At 40.3% G+C, this 16,539-nt stretch overlaps 1 protein-coding gene across 11 annotated transcripts in view; it reads right to left on the bottom strand.

Moving 5' to 3' along the window:
• Nucleotides 1–3,571: 3,571 nt before the first annotated feature.
• The window catches only part of PIK3CA (phosphatidylinositol-4,5-bisphosphate 3-kinase catalytic subunit alpha), a 42,088-nt gene continuing 29,120 nt past the window's right edge, over nt 3,572–16,539 (bottom strand). For 10 of the 11 annotated variants that reach the window (XM_038145282.1, XM_038145285.1, XM_038145279.1 and 7 more), the window contains 8 exons: nt 15,999–16,170; nt 15,557–15,663; nt 14,918–15,039; nt 14,311–14,389; nt 13,285–13,455; nt 12,939–13,056; nt 12,623–12,774; nt 11,103–11,471 (listed from right to left, as the gene is read on the bottom strand). In XM_038145282.1, coding sequence (XP_038001210.1) covers nt 11,201–11,471; nt 12,623–12,774; nt 12,939–13,056; nt 13,285–13,455; nt 14,311–14,389; nt 14,918–15,039; nt 15,557–15,663; nt 15,999–16,170 — 1,192 coding nt within the window. In that variant the 3' untranslated portion in view covers nt 11,103–11,200. Of the gene's footprint in view, nt 11,472–12,622; nt 12,775–12,938; nt 13,057–13,284; nt 13,456–14,310; nt 14,390–14,917; nt 15,040–15,556; nt 15,664–15,998; nt 16,171–16,539 lie in introns of all 11 variants that reach the window. The other variant, XM_038145275.1, reaches the window with a different exon arrangement.

Genomic DNA, 16,539 nt, shown 5'->3' on the forward strand with positions numbered 1-16,539 from the left:
CCGGCCGCAGCGCCCCCTGCCGGCCACGGGCGGCCCCGCTCCCGCCCGTCGCCATAGCGACCGCGAGGGGCCGGAGTAAAGCTCGGGCCGGTATTTGTGCCCCACAGCGCCCGCACAGCCGTCGCTCCAGCCGCGGGCCTCGTCCAGGGCTGGCGGCATGCGAGCCTGCTTCAGTCTGCACTCCGATTTCACACAAATGAGAGGGTGATGTCAAAGCCAGAACCTCGTAAAGCTCAGCTTTACATTTTGTGTCAATGTAGAAGCTGTCCCTGAGAGCTGCTGTATAGGAGAATCAATATGAAGTGTATCATAAATACATACAGTACAAGAAAGAAATATATACATACAAGAAAGACAAGGAGTTATTGGAGAGGGTCCAGCGGAGGCACAAAGTGAGGAGGGGTCTGGAGCATCTCTGTGAGGAGAGACAGCGGGACTGGGCCTGGTTAGTCTGGAGAAGAGACCTCTGACAGGGGATCTCATCACTGCACAGAAACATTTCAAAGGCAGGGGCCAGAAGATGGTGCCAGACTCTTTTTGGTGGCTCCAAGCAACAGGGTGAGGAGCAAAGGCCATAAACTAAAACACAAGGAGTTTCCCTTCAACACGAGGAAAAACTTCTTCACAGTGAGGATGGTAGAGCCCTGGAACAGCTGCCCAGGGAGGTTGTGGATTCTCCCTCTCTGGAGACATTCCAAACCTGGATGTGTTCCTGTGTTACCTGCTCCAGGTGACCATGCCTTGGACTGGATGATCTCCAGAGGTCCCTTCAAAAACTAACAATTCCATGATTCTGTGCAATATGTATAAATAAAGGTTTGAAAATTAAAATAAGCAACTCTCCCTTTTCCAAATTTATAATCACATCCCTTTTTCCTGACTTCTTCTTCATGCCACCGGAAAAAGCACCAAATTGTATTGGTTCACAAAGCAGAACCCCTCAAACAGCATCTTACCATGTTAAAAAATACTTCATTAATTTTGAAGACATGAGAGAGGCCGCTACAGTCCCTTATTTCCATGACTTAAAATAACTTATGGAATTCTGCCCAAGTGTTTCGTTCATTTAATTGTTTTTCTCTGGCTTAGCCTGAATTTACCTAGTTCTACAAAAAAGTTTTGAATTAGCAGAATCCACAATAACCCTAATGGTGTTGCTCCACTGATTGGCAAAAAAAGAAACTATACCTTGTTTCTGGCATTAGTTTTATTCATTATCTGGCAGATGAAACTGGACTTACTGTGGTTATAAAATCCTTTAGCCTTCATCCCGAGGCTGGAAATATCCCTTTAGAGTAACATGACTTGCTCAGAGCCAGATGGAAAGAGCTTCATGCTATGATCACAGAGGAGTTTTGGTGGTGAGCAGCGAAACAGAACCAAAGGTGTTCTGCTGGCACACTTCTCAGCCCTCAGACACAAATAATGCTGTATGCCTACGATCTCCAGCACTGAGTTACCAATCCAACAAGATCCTGGTCTCCCAGTTCAGTTTGTTCTCTTCTTTTCATTCCAGCCGTGGTTGCTGAGGTTTCCCCAGGACAGCTAGTGTTAAAGGTCTCAAAATCGGCTATAGCCTCCCAAATGGGCGGATGCCCACATACCTCTCCCTCTATTCACCAAAATGTTTTCCCTACAAGCGTCCAGGAAAGCACTTTCCCCAGTTCCCAGCGGAGGGCAGTGATGAGAACCTAAAATCCACACATGGCAAAGGGGGAGGAAAAACCGAACCCGAGCCCCAAGCCTTTGCTTTGAATTCAGTCCTGCTTGCGAGGCAAACGCAGGCGGACCAAAGCATCCTCTGTACCTTCTGACTGATTTATTCTCCTCCCACAGTGGCACAGCCCAACACCACTTATGTCAGATAAAAAGACAAGGCTTTAAGTGAAAGAAGAACATCTGAGGAGGATCCCCTTTGAAGCTGCAGATCCAGTTCAAAGTCACACGCATCAAACAGAGCTATCAATGCTTTAGACAGAAAATCCTAAATGAGTCTTGTTTTTTAAACCACCACGTGCTTGGGATGTTGAGAGGGCTCTGGGTGAGGTTTTAATCAATCAGAACTGAAAATACAGAAAAGCCTGTGTGACACTGACATTCTTGTTTAAATGGACAACATAGATGCTGCTCATTTCAATTAGTGGGGATGTATCCTGACCAAAAGAAGCATGGGGTAAAGCCTTTCTTCAATGAAAGCAGTTAGTGTGGCTCATGAGGATAACCTTCACTGGAGGCAGGTTTGTAAGTGTTTAATAGGCTTAATAGTGTTTAATACCTCAATTACTTGAGGTATCTTGTCTAGCTCGGGTTCTTTGCTCTTTGGTTACATGGGTTCAGACTTCAGATTGAGTCTTTCCAAGGCAGGCTGGCAAACAGACTGAGTTCTGAGCATAAAATCAGGAGGGCTTACTGAGATACCCACTCTAAAGCAAACTGCCCACATTGCAAATCTTTCTTGTTTCACCAGCATTATTTTGCAAATTTTCTGTGATTTTTTTCATGTTTAGACTTAGAACTACCACAAAAATCACACCCTGGCACTAAATGGCAGTAAAGACTAAAATTTGTATATGAACAAGAGCTGATGATCCTCTTAGCCTGAATCATCCTGTGCAACTAACGCACAGTTGTAGCCACTCACAACCATTTCATAGTTATTAGGCAAAGGTAAAACTCACCTTATGTATAATAAACACAAGTTTAACCTGTTAGTTCAGGTTATTGACGTAGCTAGTTCCAAAGCCCCAGCCATACTTTTCAGACCAGAGCTCTGCTGAAGCTTCAAAATAAATGTAAGGATGATGATGTCCATCTTTTATTATGGGGTTGGTCCAGCACAGACTGAGCACCTGCTGCAACACAGCCCTTCTCAAAGCTGGGCAGTGTGACCTGAAACAGTGTACAAAGTTTAGAGCTGACTGGGGACAAAAATGTTTTGAAGGTGCCTGATTAAAAACCCTGACACTTGCTTCATCCCTCCCAGAAAAAAAAAAAAAAAAAAGTGAAATCCTCACAAGAGAACTCAAATCCTTCCCAGTTTGTTAGCAACTGGAGTCCAAAGTAGGCCAACGTGGCCACAGAAGGAGTTCCTTTGCAGCCTCATGCTGTTATACTTCCAGTGAGTTATTTCTCCAAATATGTTTGTCACTCTTTCAAAATTAGTATTGGATACAAAAATATAACCTTATTTGTTTTTTTAAATTAAAATTTTGGTAATGAAAGCATGAAGCATATTTTTCAAAACCAGATTGATTTAGCAGGGACTGTAAACCATCAAGCTGAAACACTTCAATAACATCATCTTTCTTGTCACAGCTTTTTACAGCCCACATCTAAAACTAAAATAAAATTACTTATTTTGAGGATCAGCGTTTACAAGAACAAATGCCACACACATATTGGACTTTTCACCCCTAAATAATGCAAATTCTATTTCTGTTCCCCCCAGATTAACTGAGGTATGCAATTTCCATTTCCCTTCTTCTAGCCTTTTTCAAAGGCAGAGCTGCAACACCAAATCACACACCAAGACTGAATATTCCTTAAATTCTCGCCTCAGAATTCACAGGTGTACCAACCATATCATTTTAATTTAGTTGTTAGTATATACATTAACACTCAAAAGTGTGATAAAAACCAAACAAAAGTAGGTTTTTTTAATAAACAGCATGATACAGACCGCGAAGATAAATAAAAAGCAGACTTTTTACAGTTTCCCATGAACATGAACTACAATAAGTATCATAGGCCAAACTTTTGTTATTTGAGTAGCACAGCAGAAGGGTTAAAAAAGGGGTTGTGGGTTTTTTTTATTTAAAGTACTGCAAGACTATTCTCAGTATGACAACACATGCATCTTGCTGCATCTTAAATACTTTTTGGCCCATTAATACTAAAAATGTCTTGCTTTCTACCTACTTTACCACAGACCTTTATCACAGAATGACACACACATGGCAACATCCCCCCCTGCCCCAGTAGTGGTTATTTCAAATGTAATTGTCTCATTTTTAAAAGATAATTGAAGCACTGGTGGGGGTTTTTTACTTTCCCTTTGATGCAGACAGGCAACTGCTCCCAGCTTCAATGAAGTTACACAGAAGCATGGAGAGCTGACGCCCTCCTGGGCTCTGTTTTTACCCAAAATGCCAACAGGATGCTGGGCTGGCTCAGGAGGAGCAGGTCAAGGGAGGTGAGCCTTCCCCCGGCCCTCACTCAGCACTGGTGAGGCCACACCTGGAGCACTGGGGCTCCCAGCACAAACCTGACCTGGATGTGCTGGAATGGATCCATGAAGGGCTACAAAAGGAGAGGAGGCTGAGAGGGCTGGGATTGGTGTCCTGGTCAAAGAGAAAGCCCAGGGGGCATCTGGTCAGTGTGCATAAATACTTGATAGGGAGGAATAAAGACAGGCAAGGCTTTTCTCAGTGCCCACTGAAAGGACAACAGGCAATGAAATAGAAGATATTTCATATAAACATTATGAAAAAAAAAAATTGACTGTGGGTCCCTCTTTCTCAGACAGACTCTAAACCCAGCTAGGCAATGTCCTGGGCATCCTGTTCTGTTGCTGACCCTGCTTTGAACAGGGTGTCTGGGCTAAATGACAACCTGAGTGGTTCTGTGAAAATTCTGCAGATGTGTTGCCATTTACAATGACAACAATACTTACAAAATTTCAAACCCAAGAATCCAGCACTTCAGACTGCAGCCATATATATTTAAAGCCCTTTTCTCCACCAGGCAAGTAGATTTTCATAGTGTAGTGGATATTCACAGTTAAAACTTTAGGAGGTGCAAAGAGAAAGGATGATACTCCCAGATAATGAATTACACGTTTATCTTCACATGAGAAATGGAGAATTTGGACCACAGCTGCTATAAGACAAGAAGATTAATCTATTCCTTTTCTTTCCCCAGCCCCAAATGAAACAGTAAGACAATTTTGGACAGCCTGGGGCAGTTGATAATTTAGGATATAGAAAATTATTAATAAAGCCTGAAAATAGATTAAAAATAGTTAAAGAAACAAGGCAGAATGAGATTCCAACTATGAATATCCATATTTTGGCTCACAAGAATTAACTAAACTACAACAGACATAAAGATTCTTTCAAAAAACAGCTTCTGCCTGAATTAGACTTTCAGTAACTTCAGCAATACAATTAAGTCAGGTTTAGTTGTGATTAATTTTATAACTGGAACAGGAGCCTAACAAAATGTATGCAGTTACACTGAACTGAAAGGCCCCTGAAGCAGTATAAGAACTACTGGGAATCAGGCCTCAGAATTTCAAAAAGATCAAGACAGAGTAGTGTATTTTTTGCCTTCCTTCTGCTGCAGGAATATTGCATCACATACAGAAGTGACAGTAAGGACACTTAAAACACACATACACAAAGCAGTGGGGACACTAACTTCAAAGTACAGGCAGAACATTGCTTCAATTGATCTTCTCTTACAAATATTTTATGATGTTCTTATGCTCTGGGCATGTCCCAGAGGGGTGTTGGAGAGAGAAGAGAAGGGACAGAGGGATTCACCTTTGGCTTTGAGTCAGGAGCCCTAACACAGCAAGACCTCAGACTTTGCAGAGTCTATCCCATAAAGCTCACATGTCCAGAACACTGTATGGCAAATGAAGAACAGTGATTTTTCCTGAGTGTGGGTTCAACAAGTCTGTATGCTACAAAAGAGTAGGAAGAGGAAACGTTTAAGCTAGCAAGGAACAAAAATATTGAAATGTCAAGAATGAAACAAACTGTAGACAAGATTACTGTACTTTTGGAGAGCTGAAAAGACTACTTTGTTAATAATGACTATTTCAAAGTAAAATTATTAAGTGTTTAACTGGGCTGCTACTAAACATTCCTCTCCTTATGAGAACCTTTCATACTGAATCATAGGAATAAATAATCTGATATACATACAGCCTAACTCTGATTCCATATGCTGTTGTGAATCCAGAGCAATTCTGATGCAGTGAGTGTTGTATCAGCATAAAGTGAAATCAGAATTTCTCAAAGAGAAGAGCACCTATGGGTTTGGTTAGTGTATGCAAATAGAGAACTTCTATAGCCAGTTTCCAGTTGGCTTCCCTTCATTAACACAGATGTGAAAAAAAGGTAAAACTGAACAAAGAACCCTGCACCAACACCAGCTGCAGGGGTGGTGAGCTACACATCATTTTGGACAGACAGAGCCTTACCTAAACTGAGACAACTTCCAGCACAAAATAAAAAGATGCAAATTCATTATTTGTATGAAACATGTATTGCAAAATTAAATTGGGATTCAACAATCTGCAACAACATCCACAGCTATATAGTGTTTTTAAAAAACAAGTGTGGTTCTTCCATTCAAGTAAAACTAAAACAAGTGAAAGAAGTTAAAAAAAATCCTAGAAGCAGCAAGTCACAATTCTTTCTGTAATACCACACCATTTTCATTAACTTGAAGTATTTTCGAGATGTCAAAGACATCAACAAAAATAGTAATTTCAAGTGGCTTTTCTGATATTTGTTTTTTGAATGGGTCCAGCCCAGGTCTGCAACCTGTACAGACATGCAAAACAGGAGGAATTCATAATTACTATTAAGAACAGACATTTGAACATGCCAGTTATATAATGACAAAGCAAAGACAATACCTTCAAATTGTCAACAAACATGGGCTACTGACCACTAAAGGGCATTTAATACTTTACAGAAAAAGGAAAGTTGGCATAAAAACCCACAAACAACTCGCCAAACCACCAACAGCAGGGTCATCACATACAAAATTCTTATAAACCTGGTAATTTCTCTATTGTCCTCAATATGCAGGCTTATATCTTTTCCACAAGATGCCAAATCACCTACCATTTTGCTTTTGTTTAAAAGCCTTTTTTAAAAAAAATTCAAATTATACTGGAAGTCTGTTTCAACTATGAAAAAACTACTAATGCACCCTTTCAGACAAAGAAGTATGTATATATAAAATCAGTACAGGTACTTCTGCTATGTTTAGGAAAGCAATGAATGTAATTCTAAGTAAAACTAATATGCAGCAGCCTGTTCTGTCATTACATCTAACACAGTTTCACAGCTGAAAAAGTGACTGATTTTAAATTTTATTTCACTAAAGCACCATTTCCTAATGCTTTGTGATAAAACACATGGCCCAGTCCTGGGCTCCTTGCTCTGGCAGTCTTACAAGGAAGTTCTGCAGGAGCAAGGTGCCCAGATTCACTTCAAGCCCAAAATAAACTACTTTAGTATTTTGTGCATCTGATTCCTAGAGCAAAGGGAGCATTTTCAAATCTCCATGAAGTGGGAATAGTTAAAAATAAGCCGAATTCCAGGCTACTTCTGTAAAAATCTAGGACTCAGTTACAAGTCTGTAAGCAGATCTTCTCTCTGATACGGGGAGCAGATGACATCCTCTCATTTGCACCAGGGTAAGCAAACAGTGCCTCCTCTATCCTCAGTGAAGTTACATCAGCACGGAACTGCTGTGGCAGGATACAGTAATTAGGGTTCAACCCTTTGAAGCTGAGAAAAGGATTGTTGTTTTCTGTGAAACACTGGAAGAATGTTTTTCAAATGCCCATCCTGGTTATGCAAAGAACTGGGTAAAGCCCAGGAGCTTCTCCTACTTGTTAAAAAGTTTTGTTGAAAGGCTACAATTACCCCAAACTGTATTATGTCTGCACCACTCTGAGGTTTCCTTTCTTTTACTATTTGATTCTTATAGTAACTTCCACAGCTTATGCACAACATTTAATTGCAGTAACTTCTAGAAACAGAGCCTGACTCCTCACACCTCTGTCTGGGCAAAAAGGGAGCAGAATACTGTGCTTGAACTGAAAGACATTTATACTCATATTTACAGAAGGGCTAGGAAGGGGCAAAGTACAAATAAATGTGGCCTCATAACATCCAATAAATTTGAGTTGATCTTTTCACCCAGGCTGGAAAAGGCTGACCATTTCTTGCATAAACGAGGTAAAGCATTGTTTCAACACCAGATAAATATGGATAATATAGCACCTAATGTGATGTCTGTGCAACACTTTTACTCAGTTAAATTAAGAATCATAGCCAACAGGGTTTCAGATTTTGTGAACTAAACTTAAACTGAAACTAACCCATTTTGAGAGCTAAACCATTATTGTATGTTGACTGAAAAGTAATAGATACAAGGGTAACTTTGCCCTAGAAAGTACAACCAAGCTTAGCAGGAGTTAAAATATTCATATGAACAAAAAGGAATATGTAACAGTCAATAAAAAGAGCAATGGGAAGTCTATTGGACTACTCCAAAATATTTCGTAGAATTAAGGAAATAAAACTTCACATTTCCCATACTATTCTCAGAGCTCCTGTAGTTTTCACAAAACCGGGTTTCCCCCCACAACATCGAGTATCCATGCATGCAGTAATCAGCTGCAGGATGCTGACTTTGAAAGTGTCTTGAAACACCAAGGCCTTGGCTTTACAATCCCCAAAGTCTTTCATAACGTAATTGATTGCACATTTTTAATATATTACAATTTGCTAAATGAAGCCAACCACTCATTACCTCATCAGTACAGCCTGCACGAAGTACAGTTTATTTATATGCTTATATTCTAGTCTAACACCAACTGTCAGCATATTTTATATTACACGTGGTATTGCACTTTCTGAGTGGCACCTCGGTGCGTGTTTGCGAGTGAACAAGCTGAACCCCCAAAAGCCCCAAACCTTTGGAATTCAAGTGCTGCCAATCTAGCAAGTTTAAAATGAGGGTGAACATCATCCGCAGAACTATTATGGGCTTTGCTAACTTTAAAAAAAAACCTGTTTATGAATTAGAAAACCAGTCCTACCTGAAGTTGTGCATAAGGGCAATCTGAAATCCTCGGTACTCTGAACAGTTTCAAAACGTGGTGCCAATTTCATTGATTGCACACATTGTAATTGTGTTAAAGGACAACAACTAGATTTACAAATATATATTACACACACGCACAAAACAGACAAAGCTATAAAATGTTTGGTAACTCCACATGCTTTGAGCTAGCCAAAATATCTGTCTGCTGAACTGCTAATTATTGATCATATTGAAGATCTAAATTACTATTTCTGATGTATCTTACTGGATTCAACAACCACTTCCACAGGAGGAAGAAAGAGGAGAAATGGTAGACCCAAATTTTGAGGGTTTAAATGAGCATTCTTGAAATAGCCAGCATACCATTTCAGTAATGTGAAGACTGATTCCCAAAAATTTTTCAGAGACTTAGGCCAAGTTCACTTTTGGCTTTAATGGGTATATTCCCACTAGTTCACTGGTACTTGTGTCCTCTTTCACTAGGGCTGAATTTGGTCCTAGGAGTATGTCTGGTCACCTTCAGTGACATTAATGAAAACGGGAGTCTTGGACAGATAGAACTGGGTTGCAAAATTAAGAGAGTTAATATTGGACAAATCATGTAAATAAAGAATATATATTAATAATAGTTCCTATTATATAAATAGCCTTTATAAAAAAATAATCTTTCAATAATTTTAATAACTCACCTTTCTTTAGGTTCTGGAAAACATGTATGAAAAAAATCTATTCAGTTCAAGTTAGATTAAAACAAACCTAAGATGAACACTACAGCTCTCTGTTGCACTAAACCCAATTCTGACCATTCAATTTCCAGGTTAGTCAGTTTTTGGGGATGATAGGGAGTTTCTTTGTGAAAGTATGAATTGCACCCCTAGAAATACTGAGCAGAAGAAACACCATACTGAGTGGGCCTATTTCCTACTGCTTTCAGAAACTGTGCAGATGACGGACCCAGAAATCAAAGGGCTACCCAAACCCCACAAATGTTAATGCCTCTGAGCACATTTAAAAGGCACTGTCCTCTCACTAATGTTTTTAGATCTTTGAGCTTCAAACTCCTTCTCTTTAAACTATGCTGCATTTAAGTATTTGCTATCACTTGAATTCTCTTTCCATTCTTCACAATCTAGCATAGTCTCCACCTGCTGTACCAGATCTAAGGTAAGATGTGATGGACTCTTACGCTCACACTAGCACTATTTTATTTTCCTTCTAATTTATCCTATCAAATGAGAAAAGGAAACATTCTTCCAAGTTTACCTTTTTGAGCTTAAGGCATAACATGAATCATCGAATCATAGAATACGCTGAGTTGGAAGGGACCCACAAGGATCACTGAGTCCAACTCCTGGCCCTGCACAGACACCCCAGGAATCACACCCTGTGCCTGAGAGCCTTGTCCAAACACTCCTTGAACTCTGTCAGGCTCAGGGCTGTGACCACTTCCCTGGGAGCCTGTTCAGTGCCCAACCACCCTCTGGGTGAAAAACCTTTTTGTAATATCCAACCTAAACCTCCCCTGACTCCACTCCATGCCATTTCCTCAAGTCCTGTCACTGGTCACCGGAGAGAGGAGATTGGTACCTGCCCCTCCACTTCCCCTCGTGAGGAAGGTGCAGACCTCGATGAAGTCTGAGCTGTCTCCTCTTCTCCAGGCTGACCAGACCAAGTGACCTCAGCTGCTCCCCATACAGCTTCCCCTCCAGACCCCTCACCATCCTTGTGGCCCTCCTGTGGACACTCTCCAATAGCTTAATATCTTTTTAGACTGTGGCACCCAAAACTGCCCACAATATTCAAGGTGAGGGCACCCCAGTGCGAAGCAGAGCGGGCCAATGCCCTCCCTTGCCCAGGTGGCCGTGCTGTGCCTGATGCCCCCAGGACACAGGTGGCCCTCCTGGCTGCAGGGCACTGATGGCTCATGTTCAACTTGCCATCGACCAGGACCCCCAGGTCCCTTTCCACAGCTGCTGCCCAGCCTCTCATTCCCCAGTCCATACACACAACCAGGACTGCCCCATGGCAGGTGCAGAATCTGGCACTTGCCCTTTTTAAACTTCATACCCTTGGTGATTGCCCATCTCTCTCATTTGTCGAGGTCCCTGCACACATCGTACTAAAGCTTAATTTTTGAAGTGTATTAATTTTAGTGCTATCTGAAACCCTGTTTTACATTATTTTCCAACAGTTGTCTGAACAATTCATCTCTTTTCTTGCCATAAATTCTAATGTTGTTCATGGTTTGTGCAATTCCTATGCAACCAGTCTTTGCTGCTAACGGGTATTAACAGTGCAGTACCCACAAAGCTGGGTATCAGTTCTTGTTTTCTTTGCTGTCAGTTCAGTTCAAAGCGTGTTGCTTTATTGTGTGGAAGATCCAGTCCATTTTTGTTGTCCAGCCACCATGGTGAGCATCATTCATTTGCTTCATGAAGTATTCAAGAGCCTCCTGCTCAGTTTTGTCCAATGCAAGGGTCTTTCGAATGTATGCAATATCATCAAAGGACTGCAGTTCTGGCATTCCTGAGCCAAGCATCATGGAGAAAAGATTGATGAAGAGATTGGCATGCTGCCGAATTGCTAGGTAAGCCTTATAGCACATCTCCTGAAACCTGGAAGAGACCAGGGAAAAAAGCTCAGTGCGTTTCTCTACTGGATGTGTATCACTGCTTCAGCTCTAAAACAGTTTTACAGGTAACCAGACACTAAAAAAGCAGTCTTAGTCTAGTAAGAACACCATAATGCAGCTGAGATTACTGCTCATTCTCCTACTTAGTTAATTTGTGTAAGGATTAATAGTGGTCAGACTACCACAACATCCAAAGACAGGCTTTCTAGTCTTCAACCCCATCTGCAATTCACACAACTGTTCAACATGAATTTATGTGAGCTCACAGAGCCACTTTTGTCACGGCTACTGACATTTCAGATTTCCAAAGGTATTTCCTGACACGCTGCTAAAATCATTGCTTTCCTGGCTATCTTCAGAGCTGCATTTCTCCTGTAGTTTTATGAGGGTAGCAGCTGTTGCTCCTTAGGTACTCTGAAGAATGCACTGAAAACAGGAGCATTTACTGTATCAGACTGGATAAGAAAAACCCAGGTTAAGGGAAAAAATGCAGAAGAGCTTCACTGCAGCGTTCAGACAGACACTATAATTCAAAATCTGTCTTCCGTTCCATCAGCAGAATGAAATTAAGATTAAAATTGAAACCTCTTAAAGACTGGATTGCTGGAAAGAGATATTAAGAATGACTACAGCAACAGATTTATTTACTGTTATTATTTTAAAGCTCTTGCTCAGCAGGTTCTGGCCATTGTCACAATCTACACAGGCCAGCTGAAGAGCTGATACCACAGCAGCTATAGGAGAGAGAAGTATGGCTGGATGACCAGCAAGGCTCTGATGCACACAACACCCAACATTTAAGAATTCTGAGTAGCTGCAGTTCTGCCATCTCAAGAGGATTTTAAGTGTAAAGTCAAAGAAATAGCAGATGTTTGAAAAATTACCATCTTTGTTCACATGTATGCTGACCCTGCAAATCTCAAGTGAGACTTCATGGACCAAAGGTTGTGTAAGTGCTAAGATTTCCCACTGACTTACAAGTGGATGACTGATCTTCAACCGAAGAACTAGAGCATTGCCACTCCAACTAAAATACTACTGTTCAGTTAAAAGGTCTAATTATTAAAGGTCACCAGTAGTAAAGTGTGTTTTAGGTACAAAACACTGAGGTTAAATTCTTAAAAGAAAGCTCACCTTTCAAACTCCCTCGTTTTGGTACATTCTTGGGCTCCTTTACTAATCACTATTAAGAAGTCTTGTGTTAAGACAAATGGCACACGCTCTCTTTTGTAACCAAATTTTTTCTTCTTGTGATCGAGGAAGTGCCCAAAGTCAATGTGAAACAGCTTGGAAAGACAAAGATATTTTAAGATTAATAATTCCTTGTTTAAATGAAGTCACAATAAAATTGATCATTTACTTATAGTTCCAATAGATTTTTTTTTTCCAAAACAAACTCATACCGAAGTGAGGATGACCTTAGGGTATGATTTTAGAAGACATCTCTCACCTGTCCATCATCTTTGACCATGATGTTACTGTTGTGGCGATCACCAATGCCCAGGATAAAGGTGGCAACACAGTAGCCAGCACAAGAACGTGTAAACAGGTCAATAGCTGCATCATACCTATTCCAATAAAAAAGGACACACTTTCCTCAGATATTCCAGTAACACAGAAGTGCACATTTTTCTTTTGCAAAAGAGCAAACAAGGACAGGTAAAAAAGAAAACAAAACCATAACTAGATGGACATAATTATGGACATAATCTCCCACTTGAGGAACTTTCGTTATCTTGAAGTTTCCATCAAAAAGAAGCACATGGCCAAGAAAAACAGGTGACAGGGAATCTCACATGTCTCCTTTGTTCTTGTCCTTGAGCCACTGGTGCAATGTATGGCTGTTGAACTGCAGTGCTCCTTTTAAGCCTCCTTTACACTGAATCTGCATGATGGTGTGAGAGCTCCTGACCACCTCGATGAGTCCCACGCAGTCCCCGATCGACAAACAACCATAGGGCAACATCCTGCAAGACAAAGGTTCATTGTTTTCTTGGGCTTTTTCCTTCCTTTATAGAGAATGGTGGCAAGAGCTGGGAGAGGATGTGTTTTTGCAGATTCCTCTATCTGGCTACTCTTTAATGGGGAACTGTAACCATTCTGCAAACCATTGTTAGATAAAGGTTTAATTCTGCCACTCATTACAGTACTGGAGACAAAACTGTGACCCATGAGAGCCGTAAACCAACAGGTCCTTCTGTCTAGATAAGGAAATGAAAACTGGGGGTTTCTAGACAGTGCACAGGCATTCATTCCCACCCCTTCATTCCCACCTCAAAATGTACCACACAGCAAACACAAATTTGAAGGTGTAACCTGTGTGGGAACAGTTTTCCAGAAGCAGAACAGTTTATCCTGAATGTCCTGCAGAAGCTGCTGCACCCACAGATTGCCTGGAGGTGGAGAAGCTCACACAGACTGGGCAATATCTACTGTGTGGACTGAAATGAAGATACCAACTACAAAGAGTCATTGCTCAGCAGGGCTGAGGGTTTGGCACCTTGTTCAAAGCCAAACCTACAGAAACAATCACTCGGCCACAGTGTGGCTACTGTGCCTTGGCTCTTGTATCCATTCCCTGTATGTAGCTCACTCAGATCCACTTGAATGAGAATTAAGTATTTCTCAAATATGATCTTATATTTATAAAATCCAGTAGTTTAGTTGACCAAAAAAAATTAATGTTGCTCTAATGTGCACAAAAATGTCTATTTATAGCATTTCATTTATTACCCTTGGGAAAACAGAAGCTATCTCTGGGAACAAACCAATGCCAAAACCATTAAGATCAGCATTACTTGGGAATGGCCTCTGATGCTTACCGAAGATCAAGACCCTGATTTTGCCAGATGTTTTCCATAATTCGAATTATCTGAAGTGTCAGCATGTCCTGACGCAAGTCTGAAATAGTCAAATACATTAAATTTGCAAATTTTGTAACACCAGAATCTTTGGTTAGATCCTACTTTCCTTTCCCCCCCAAAACTATGTCTAAATACATCTAAAGGTAATAAAGTTTGCATAGTTTAGTGTAGGTTTTGTTCTCTCAGTAGAGAAAACCAGGTTTTAAATAGTAAAAAATTAATATAAACTTGTGGTAGTGATTTTAAAAACATACACTAAAAGCAGGACAATGGAATCACAGTTTACATATCTGTAATATCTTGAAGACATTTACAATTAAAAAGAACAAATATTAAATAGTATCATGTTCCACCTTGACAGATTGAGCATCTTAGAACATATAAAATTTGTACTTGACTGAGATAAATACTCATCTGTCTATGCTTAATTTTTCTGGAAAAGAAAATAGCTTTGCTTAGCTGATTTTTTTAATATAGGTACTTTATAAGCTTATGAAAACACTCAGTAAAAGGTTAGGAAAATAAACAGGTATGTAGCTTTTGAATTACACTTATCTTTCCTTACCATCTCCATTTTTAAATATTATCTCATTGTTCTGAAATAACAATTCAGACATAATATCTGGGTTTTCCCAGTTCAACCACAGCGGCCTTTTTGCAGATGACATTATCCTGCACTCCTCAAGCCTAAAAGAGACAAGATTTCTATGAAATTGGCATAATTTGATTCTTATACCATATTTCTCTAATACTGCTAAGTTTTCCCTGCTTTGATCAAACTCTGAACCAACACCAAATAAGAAATGCAAAGACAACTGACAATCCACCATTTTCACTTTCAGACTCAAAGTTAAATTAGTAAGTGCTACATTAACCATTTGGTAAGACCAACAGAAGAGTTGTGTTGTAAGGGAATATTGTAAAAATACTCCTTTGGCAATATGAGCTCCTGACAACTGGAAAAAGGACTGAAGTTCCTGGCACCTTAAAGGAACAACTGAAGGTCAGGTTGTTCCCTGGTTTGTCAAACCACTAGATTGAAATGACTCTACTCTTTATGGATTACTCTGCTACAAATTCTATTCAGTGCACTTTGAAAATACTGACATTCACTAAGTCAACAGGCAACCTCAACACTGTTATTGTTACCATTACTAAACATTTACTGAAGCATCAAGACAAACTTCAAAACTGGATACAATACCGAAGGTTTCCCAGTTGATGGGCAGGATTAAGAGGAGAGATAAAACCTTGCAAGGCGTCCATGAAATCTGGCCGTCTCATTTGTTCAACAAGAAACTTCATCTGTACCTGAGCAATAAGCACATTCAGGTCTTGAGAACACTATTTACATGTAAATCAAGGTATCAGATTTTAGCTTTGGTTTTCAAGCATGATTTTGCACAGGTCTAGTGTAAGTAGAGCTCAGCTACATATTACACAAATTGAAACCTTTAACTTTAGTTCTGTTGCCTTGAGAGCTAGACACTGGCATTGCATTGCACAGAAAATACTGCAGCTCCCCAGGAAACCCAGCACCTACTGAAATTAGCATTAACACTTTCCTCATTGATCAAATAGAACAGTTCTAAGTAATTCCTGTGACCCAACAGCAGCAGTTTTGAGCTAAGATCAACTTTTGATACCTTCTGGGTCTCATCCTTCTTTTCCTGCTTGAGAATATCTGTGAGGTTAATCAACTTCTCCATGGCCTCCACCTGCCTGCTCAGGTGCTTCAGGTACATTCCACAAGCTCGACAGTAGGACTCCAGAAGTAAACCAAACCTCTGACTGACAGTTTTGTTGTGCATTTCAGACCTACACAGGGAGGAAGAACAGTTACAGCTTAGAGACAAGACCACTCAGAGGTGCCAAAAATGAAGCTGTACTTGTGACATCTTCATAGTCCTAAAATACATCCCCTCAAACAATCCCCTCCCTTTTCCCTGATGACACTGAGGCAAGTAGAAAACTGAGAGTACAGCAAAGATGCCTTGCTTCTATTTCTGGTCTGATTACACCAGCTTAGAACAGAAACTTTTAGGTTACCTCTAGCTACAACCCAATATGTTGCAGATTGAGCTACCAAGCTCTATAAGAAGCCTTTAATAAGGAAGTAAAAATAAAGTTTTTATTCCTTGTTGAATTGGGTGGCTTTCTTTAGGTCTCATATATTTGTAAAGTTTT

Source organism: Motacilla alba, chromosome 9 (genome assembly GCF_015832195.1).
Source record: "Motacilla alba alba isolate MOTALB_02 chromosome 9, Motacilla_alba_V1.0_pri, whole genome shotgun sequence".
Lineage (NCBI taxonomy): Eukaryota > Metazoa > Chordata > Aves > Passeriformes > Motacillidae > Motacilla > Motacilla alba.